The sequence below is a fragment of the Oncorhynchus kisutch genome, unplaced genomic scaffold (assembly GCF_002021735.2).
Source record: "Oncorhynchus kisutch isolate 150728-3 unplaced genomic scaffold, Okis_V2 Okis07a-Okis12b_hom, whole genome shotgun sequence".
In the NCBI taxonomy this organism is placed as follows: Eukaryota; Metazoa; Chordata; class Actinopteri; order Salmoniformes; family Salmonidae; genus Oncorhynchus; species Oncorhynchus kisutch.
In genome coordinates, this window is record NW_022261984.1 from 14,539,152 (window position 1) to 14,548,990 (window position 9,839).

The following is a 9,839-nucleotide window of genomic DNA, read 5'->3' on the forward strand; positions in this document are numbered from 1 at the left end:
CATCATTGAAAATAAGAATTTGTTCTTAACTTGACTAGTTAAATAAATAAAAAAAAAAACTAACCAAAAACATTAATGCATTTTATTAAAATTGATACACAGAAGTATAAATTGTGTCACTTCTCTTGCGTCATTGCACACAGAGTCAGGGTATATGCAACAGTTAGGGACGCCTGGCTCTTTGCAAACTAATTTGCCAGAATTGTACACAATTATGACATAACATTGAATGTTGTGCAATGGAACAGCAATATTTAGACTTAAGGACACCACCCATTTGATAAAATATGGAACGGTACCGTATTTCACGGAAGGAATAAACATTTTGTTTTCGAAATTATAATTTCCGGATTTGACCATATTAAATGACCAATGGCTCGTATTTCTGTGTTTATTATATTATAATTAAGTCTATGATTTGATATTTGATAGAGCAGTCTGACTGAGCGTTGGTAGGCAGCAGCAGGCTCGTAAGCATTCATTCAAACAGCCCTTTACTCTGTTTGCCAGCAGCTCTTAGCAATGCTTGACACTGTTTATGACTTCAAGCCTATCAACTCTTGAGATTAGACTGGCGATACTAAAGTGCCTATAAGAACATCCAATAGTCAAAGGTATACAAAGGTATATGAAATACAAATGGTATAGAGAGAGATAGTCGACGAGTCATAATTCCTATAATAACTACAACCTAAAACTTCTTACCTGGGAATATTGAAGATTCATGTTAAAAGGAACCCCCAGCTGTGCTCATGTCCTGAGCAAGGAACTTAAAACGTTAGCTTTAAAAAATATATATATTGTGCACATATTGCACTTTTACTTTCTTCTCCAACACTGCGTTTTTTGCATTATTTAAACCAAATTGAACATGTTTCATTATTTATTTGAGACTAAATATATGTAATGTATTATATTAGGTTCAAATAAAAAAGTGTTCATTCGGTATTGTTGTAATTGTCATTTTTACACATACACATATACATATAAACCAGCCGATTTTGTCGGCTTTTTTTTTGGTCCTCCAATAGCCGGTATCGAAAAATCATAATCGGTCGACCTCTCGTGCACACAGCCCTACGTCATGTGCTTGATCTGGGTGAACTTTAAACTTCCAACTATATCCAGTGACGTCGCGGATATTCAACAAAAAAAACATCCGTTTCCCCGACACTTGACAACGGATTGTACCAACTCCTTCCAACACCCCCAATTTTGGCAAAGGAGTAACATAGAAATGTCCCTAAAAAAATGTTAACTCCCGTTACAAAAGCACGTTAATAAGTGGTAACATGATTCATATAAGCACATAATGCGTGTTGCTCGTTAGCTTGAGTAGTTGCATTAAAATAACTAACTAAGAGATGAGAGGACCGAGCAAGTCGTAGCTACTACTAGCTTCGGGCCATAAGCTACTCGTCTACTGTTGCCAATGTAGTTTAATTCAATAAAACATGTACTATGGCAGTGTGGTCTAGCATCGACTATTTTAGATCTGATAGCGGCTCTTTCGGGTTGTTTAACGTTAACCAGCAATCTAGCCAGCCAGTTGAACGACGAAAACAAACGTTTTACTAGGAACCTGAGAGCAAATTCTGTGAACCGACTGTCGAAAAATAGATAGTTATCAGGCACATTTAACTATGACTGAGACCAAACAGTACTCAGAAAGCAAACATGTCACTGGACGTATAAAAAGCAACCTTGTACTGGCATGTTTTACATCTGAAAGGAAGTCGTATTAAGGCTCAAATGAAGCAGAACATGTCCATGTTACTCTTACTATAGTTACCTAGGTAGGAAGCCAAAGAGGACGTGTGTCAACACGGGTCTTCCTCCCTGGCCTAACGTGTAGCTATCGCTAGGTAGCCATCTGTGTTCAATAAGTTATTCAACAAAATAAATAATGTGGGTAACAAAATATGAAATCTAACCAGTGAGATGTAACTATGTCAGCCAACGCATCCAGACGACAGTGTCAACCAGCTAGCTAATAGTAGCATGCTAGCGGCTGTCATAATATATGTAACGGGACCAAGGATATTTACGAGACAGTATCCTCACCAAGGACAACGTTGACCCTTACAACCTAACTAGATATTTGGGTTTACTATTAACAGAAATGTTTTTGGGGGGATGAAATCAAGAGCACTATGGTTAAAAAACCCAAGTCCTTACCAGTTCCTCCTGACTCGTCAAGGCTTCCGCCATCTTGAAGCCTCACGTCAACGTCGTTTCGACGTGCTCGTTCACAACGCAGAAGACCGAGTGCAGCGGCGGGGGCGCGGTTGTCACTAGTTACCACAGACACACTAGTTACCACAGACACAAAGTAAAAATACGATACAAATATCGATTTTTTAAAATATTTTTAATAAATGTATGAAAAAAAAAAGCTTTTAGGTAATAATTTAAGGGTTAGGGTTAAGGAGAAGGATAACAGTGTGGTTAATGTTAGGTTTAAAGTCAGATTTTAAAAAGAGAAACTGTAGAAATGGGCGTGGTTTAGTCATAATTATGACTTTGTGGCTCTGGTAACTAATGATGACCAGACGGGAGGAGGGTTAGTGCTAAACAGAATCCTTTCCCAAAAACCTAACTTTAAAAACCCCCAAACTTGAACTATAACCTTTACCTAAACTTACATTTTAACTTCAATTAGGGGGGGACGGGACGTCCCAAGGAGCCCGAATAACATGGACCACGGGAGGAGACTACGGGTCGCCAAAGGGCTCATTCTACTAAAAGTCGAACGTTAGTGTACACTTTTAATGGAGATGATGATTTGATAAATTCTGCACCATTCTTTATTAAAATATTAGGTGACACAACACATGGTGGAAAAGCATACCAAGGTTTAGTTTAATGAATGTATATCCATGTTTGTGATGTTATTTTCCATACGTGAATCTCTCTCTGTCATGAAAAATAAAATAGACAGGCAACAGTTCAGTTACAAAACATCCTGAAAACGATTTTTATTGAGCCATCACTTGACACAACAATTTACATAATATCATGTTTATTTTTTAAATATTTTTTTTTACATGTTATGCTTTTGACGTTCATTATCAAGGAAATCCTGATAGATATTACCTGTGCAAGACAGTTGGCGACGGAGCGTCTCAGCGGCACCCTAATCCCTATTACAGGAGTGCAGTATATAGGCAATAGGGTGTAATTTGGGACACAAGCCCACGTCACAGGGTTTAATAGAGAGATACATGTAAATACAAGGTAGGGAACAGCAGGGACAGATCAGTCTCATTTGGGACACAGGCCCACTTTCTCTCTGACATCACTTCTTCTGGGTGCAAACTACAGGATCAGGGTCCCAAATGGTACCCTATATAGTGAACTACTAGTGACCAGAGCCCTATTCCCTATATAGTGCACTACTTTAGACCAGAGTCCTATTCCTTATATAGTGAACTTCTAGTGACCAGAGAATGATAGATGGTGACTATCAGGGACTGTATTCATAATGCAGAAGCAGATATCATCTCTGTCCCTGCCATCTTCAACAACAGACTAACCTGTTATCATCTCTGTCCCTGCCATCTTCAACAACAGACTAACCTGGTATCATCTCTGTCCCTCCCATCTTCAACAACAGACCAACCTGTTATCATCTCTGTCCCTCCCATCTTCAACAACAGACTAACCTGTTATCATCTCTGTCCCTCCCATCTTCAACAACAGACTAACCTGGTATCATCTCTGTCCCTCCATCTTCAACAACAGACTAACCTGTTATCATCTCTGTCCCTCCCATCTTCAACAACAGACTAACCTGTTATCATCTCTGTCCCTGCCATCTTCAACAACAGACTAACCTGGTATCATCTCTGTCCCTCCCATCTTCAACAACAGACCAACCTGTTATCATCTCTGTCCCTCCCATCTTCAACAACAGACTAACCTGTTATCATCTCTGTCCCTCCCATCTTCAACAACAGACTAACCTGGTATCATCTCTGTCCCTCCCATCTTCAACAACAGACTAACCTGTTATCATCTCTGTCCCCTCCCATCTTCAACAACAGACTAACCTGTTATCATCTCTGTCCCTGCCATCTTCAACAACAGACTAACCTGGTATCATCTCTGTCCCTCCCATCTTCAACAACAGACTAACCTGTTATCATCTCTGTCCCTCCCATCTTCAACAACAGACTAACCTGGTATCATCTCTGTCCCTCCCATCTTCAACAACAGACTAACCTGTTATCATCTCTGTCCCTCCCATCTTCAACAACAGACTAACCTGTTATCATCTCTGTCCCTGCCATCTTCAACAACAGACTAACCTGGTATCATCTCTGTCCCTCCCATCTTCAACAACAGACTAACCTGTTATCATCTCTGTCCCTCCCATTTTCAACAACAGACTAACCTGTTATCATCTCTGTTCCTCCCATCTTCAACAACAGACTAACCTGTTATCATCTCTGTCCCTCCCATCTTCAACAACAGACCAACCTGTTATCATCTCTGTCCCTGCCATCTTCAACAACAGACTAACCTGGTATCATCTCTGTCTCTCCCATCTTCAACAACAGACTAACCTGTTATCATCTCTGTCCCTCCCATCTTCAACAACAGACCAACCTGTTATCATCTCTGTCCCTCCCATCTTCAACAACAGACCAACCTGTTATCATCTCTGTCCCTCCCATCTTCAACAACAGACTAACCTGTTATCATCTCTGTCCCTCCCATCTTCAACAACAGACTAACCTGTTATCATCTCTGTCCCTCCCATCTTCAACAACAGACTAACCTGGTATCATCTCTGTCCCTCCCATCTTCAACAACAGACTAACCTGGTATCATCTCTGTCTCTCCCATCTTCAACAACAGACTAACCTGTTATCATCTCTGTCCCTCCCATCTTCAACAACAGACCAACCTGTTATCATCTCTGTCCCCTCCCATCTTCAACAACAGACTAACCTGTTATCATCTCTGTCCCTCCCATCTTCAACAACAGACCAACCTGTTATCATCTCTGTCCCTCCCATCTTCAACAACAGACCAACCTGTTATCATCTCTGTCCCCTCCCATCTTCAACAACAGACTAACCTGTTATCATCTCTGTCCCTCCCATCTTCAACAACAGACCAACCTGTTATCATCTCTGTCCCTCCCATCTTCAACAACAGACTAACCTGTTATCATCTCTGTCCCTCCCATCTTCAACAACAGACTAACCTGTTATCATCTCTGTCCCTCCCATCTTCAACAACAGACTAACCTGTTATCATCTCTTTTGCTGACGTGGCTGCTGACTGAGGAGAGCATATAGGGGGCGTCCCAATAATATCTCGTTCACTCGTTCACCGCTTCTCTCAAAACCCCAAAAGCCTTTGATTGGTGGAGGCATGGGTTAGTAGGAATCATCATATTTATTATACCAAGTCTAAATAGGGATCGTAAAACCCAAGCTCGCTCTCTCTCTCTCTCTCTCTCTCTCTCATGAAAACCACGGAAAGTGTGTATGTATGGGTGTGTAAACACGGTCGTTTTATTCTTATCATCATCGTGACAAACACACAAGGTTGTTAGTTAAGGTATGTGCATACCAGTCTGAGCTGTGCTTTAAACCAGAGTAGAAAACACCAGTCAGAGCTGTGCTTTAAACCAGAGTAGAAAACACCAGTCAGAGCTGTGCTTTAAACCAGAGTAGAAAACACCAGTCAGAGCTGCGCTTTAACCAGAGTAGAAAACACCAGTCAGAGCTGTGCTTTAAACCAGAGTAGAAAACACCAGTCAGAGCTGTGCTTTAAACCAGAGTAGAAAACACCAGTCGGAACGGTGCTTTAAACCAGAGTAGAAAACACCAGTCAGAGCTGTGCTTTAAACCAGAGTAGAAAACACCAGTCAGAGCTGTGTTTTAAACCAGAGTAGAAAACACCAGTCAGAGCTGTACTTTAAACCAGAGTAGAAAACACCAGTCAGAGCTGTGTTTTAAACCAGAGTAGAAAACACCAGTCAGAGCTGTGCTTTAAACCAGAGTAGAAAACACCAGTCAGAGCTGTGCTTTAAACCAGAGCAGAAACACCAGTCAGAGCTGTGTTTTAAACCAGAGTAGAAAACACCAGTCAGAGCTGTACTTTAAACCAGAGTAGAAAACACCAGTCAGAGCTGTGATTTAAACCAGAGTAGAAACACCAGTCAGAGCTGTGTTTTAAACCAGAGTAGAAAACACCAGTCAGAGCTGTGCTTTAAACCAGAGTAGGAAAACACCAGTCAGAGCTGTGCTTTAAACCAGAGTAGAAACACCAGTCAGAGCTGTGCTTTAAACCAGAGTAGAAAACACCAGTCAGAGCTGCGCTTTAAACCAGAGTATGAAAACACCAGTCAGAGCTGTGCTTTAAACCAGAGTAGAAAACACCAGTCAGAGCTGCGCTTTAAACCAGAGTAGAAAACACCAGTCAGAGCTGTGCTTTAAACCAGAGTAGAAAACACCAGTCGGAACGGTGCTTTAAACCAGAGTAGAAAACACCAGTCAGAGCTGTGCTTTAAACCAGAGTAGAAAACACCAGTCAGAGCTGTGTTTTAAACCAGAGTAGAAAACAACCAGTCAGAGCTGTGTTTTAAACCAGAGTAGAAAACACCAGTCAGAGCTGTACTTTAAACCAGAGTAGAAAACACCAGTCAGAGCTGTGCTTTAAACCAGAGTAGAAAACGCCAGTCAGAGCTGTGTTTTAAACCAGAGTAGAAAACACCAGTCAGAGCTGTGTTTTAAACCAGAGTAGAAAACACCAGTCAGAGCTGTGTTTTAAACCAGAGTAGAAAACACCAGTCTGAGCTGTGTTTTAAACCAGAGTAGAAAACACCAGTCGGAACGGTGCTTTAAACCAGAGTAGAAACAAAGAGGGACTACTATGTACACAGCCAAGTGGTTCCCTCTTCTCATAGAGGTAGAAAGAGAACTCATCAGACCAGGTTATATCCATCTACAGCCCTCGTTCTACCTCTAATAATGGTACATGGGGCCAGCCCTGTTCTAGAATCACCATCTGTTCTAGAATCACCATCTGTTCTAGAATCACCATCTGTTCTAGAATCACCATCTGTTCTAGAATCACCATCTGTTCTAGAATCACCACCTGTTCTAGAATCAACATCTGTTCTAGAATCACCATCTGTCCTAGAATCACCATCTGTCCTAGAATCAAGATATATTCTAGAATCAACACTAGATCCATCCCCGTTCTAGAATCCACCCCTGTTCTAGAATCCACCCCTGTTCTAGAATCCACCCCTGTTCTAGAATCCACCCCTGTTCAAGAAGCACCACTGTTGTCAACTAGGGTTTTGCAGGTACAGAGGGTTAGTTTGAGGGGACTGAGGGGTGGTTATATTTGGTGGGGCGTCAGGGATGTTATGGTCCGGGCGTGTCAGGCGGTGTGAGCGTCTCCGTCGGGGCTGAAGTAGTACCTAACGGGGGGTCCAGGAAGGTCCTCATCACCATCTGACTCTGGAGCGAAGGACACGGTCAGGTCAACATAGCGACGGTCTACAGACGGTTTGATCAACTTCTGCATCCTGGGAGAGGAGGGGGGGAGGGAGGAGAGGGAGGAGAGGGTGGAGGGAGAGGGGAGGGTGAGGGAGGAGAGGGGGGAGAGAGGAGAGGGGGAGGGAGAGGGAGGAGTGGGGGGGAGGGGGGGGAGGGAGGAGAGGGAGTAGAGGTGAGGAGGGAGAGAGGGGGGGTGGGGAGAGGGAGAGGGGGGGATAGAGAGAGGGGGGGAGAGGAGGGAGGTGGAGGAGAGGGGGGAGAGGAGGGAGGTGGAGGAGAGGGGGAGAGGAGGGAGGTGGAGGAGAGGGGGGAGAGGGAGGGAGGTGGAGGAGAGGGGGGAGGTGGAGGAGAGGGAGGAGAGGGGGAGGGAGAGGGAGGAGAGGGGGAGGGAGGAGAGGGGTTTGAGGGAGGAGAGGGAGTAGAGGTGGGGAGGGAGGAGAGGGGGGTGGGGGAGATAGAGAGAGGGGGGAGAGAGGAGGTGGAGGAGAGGGGGGAGGGAGGAGAGAGAGGAGGAGAGGGGGGGATAGAGGGAGGGATATGTGGAGGAGAGGGAAAGCGGGAGGGAGAATGAGAGACTAAGATTCACAGTGATTCAGGAGGACACAGTGTGTGTGTGTGTGTGTGTGTGTGTGTGTGTGTGTGTGTGTGTGTGTGTGTGTGTGTGTGTGTGTGTGTGTGTGTGTGTGTGTGCTTACGTTAGTTTCAGTCTCTTGTTGTGTCCTGGCATCACAGGAACATAGAGCATCTTCACTCCATGGACAACCATGGTAGGTTCTATCCCATAATGCACCTGTAATACAACACAGTCAACACCATGGTAGGTTCTATCCCATAATGCACCTGTAATACAACACAGGCAACACCATGGTAGGTTCCATCCCATAATACAACACAGTCAACACCATGGTAGGTTCTATCCCATAATGCACCTGTAATACACAACAGTCAACACCATGGCAGGATCTATCCCATAATACAACACAGTCAACACCATGGTAGGTTCTATCCATAATCCACCTGTAATACAACACAGGCAACACCATGGTAGGTTCCATCCCATAATACAACACAGTCAACACCATGGTAGGATCTATCCCATTATATAACACAGTCAACACCATGGTAGGATCTATCCCATAATACAACACAGTCAACACCATGGTGGTGTGGGGGCTGTGCTTTGGCAAAGTGGGTGGGGTTATATCCTTCCTGTTTGGCCCTGTCCGGGGGTGTCCTCGGACGGAGCCACAGTGTCTCCTGACCCCTCCTGTCTCAGCCTCCAGTATTTATGCTGCAGTAGTTTATGTGTCGGGGGGCTGGGGTCAGTTTGTTATATCTGGAGTACTTCTCCTGTCCTATTCGGTGTCCTGTGTGAATCTAAGTGTGCGTTCTCTAATTCTCTCCTTCTCTCTTTCTTTCTCTCTCTCTCTCGGAGGACCTGAGCCCTAGGACCATGCCCCAGGACTACCTTACATGATGACTCCTTGCTGTCCCAGTCCACCTGGCCATGCTGCTGTTCCAGTTTCAACTGACCTGAGCCCTAGGACCATGCCCCAGGACTACCTGACATGATGACTCCTTGCTGTCCCCAGTCCACCTGGCCATGCTGCTGTTCCAGTTTCAACTGACCTGAGCCCTAGGACCATGCCCCAGGACTATCTGACATGATGACTCCTTGCTGTCCCCAGTCCACCTGGCCGTGCTGCTGCTCCAGTTTCAACTTCCACCTGACTGTGCTGCTGCTCCAGTTTCAACTGTTCTGCCTTATTATTATTCGACCATGCTGGTCATTTATGAACATTTGAACATCTTGGCCATGTTCTGTTATAATCTCCACCCGGCACAGCCAGAAGAGGACTGGCCACCCCACATAGCCTGGTTCCTCTCTAGGTTTCTTCCTAGGTATTGGCCTTTCTAGGGAGTTTTTCCTAGCCACCGTGCTTCTACACCTGCATTGCTTGCTGTTTGGGGTTTTAGGCTGGGTTTCTGTACAGCACTTTGAGATATCAGCTGATGTACGAAGGGCTATATAAATACATTTGATTTGATTTGATGGTAGGATATATCCCATAATACAACACAGACAACACCATGGTAGGATCTATCCCATAATACCACACAGTCAACACCATGGTAGGATATATCCCATAATTCACCTGTAATACAACACAGTCAACACCATGGTAGGATCTATCCCATAATACAACAGAGTCAACACCATGGTAGGATCTATCCCATAATTCACCTGTAATACAACACAGTCAACACCATGGTAGGATCTATCCCATAATACAACAGTCAACAGCATGGTAG

The 9,839-nt window shown here is 44.2% G+C and overlaps 1 protein-coding gene and 1 pseudogene across 1 annotated transcript in view; both read right to left on the reverse strand.

The window, feature by feature from the left end:
- LOC116360150 (tyrosine-protein phosphatase non-receptor type 9-like) overlaps positions 1-2,288 on the reverse strand; it is a 48,255-nt pseudogene extending 45,967 nt beyond the window's left edge.
- A 3,212-nt stretch (positions 2,289-5,500) lies between these two features.
- The window catches only part of LOC109887056 (ubiquitin-like modifier-activating enzyme 6), a 62,204-nt gene continuing 57,865 nt past the window's right edge, over positions 5,501-9,839 (reverse strand). The window contains exons 31-32 of the mRNA XM_031814609.1: positions 8,222-8,403; positions 5,501-7,555 (exon numbers count right to left, since the gene is read on the reverse strand). Coding sequence (XP_031670469.1) covers positions 7,408-7,555; positions 8,222-8,403 — 330 coding nt within the window. The 3' untranslated portion in view covers positions 5,501-7,407. The remainder of the gene's footprint in view (positions 7,556-8,221; positions 8,404-9,839) is intronic.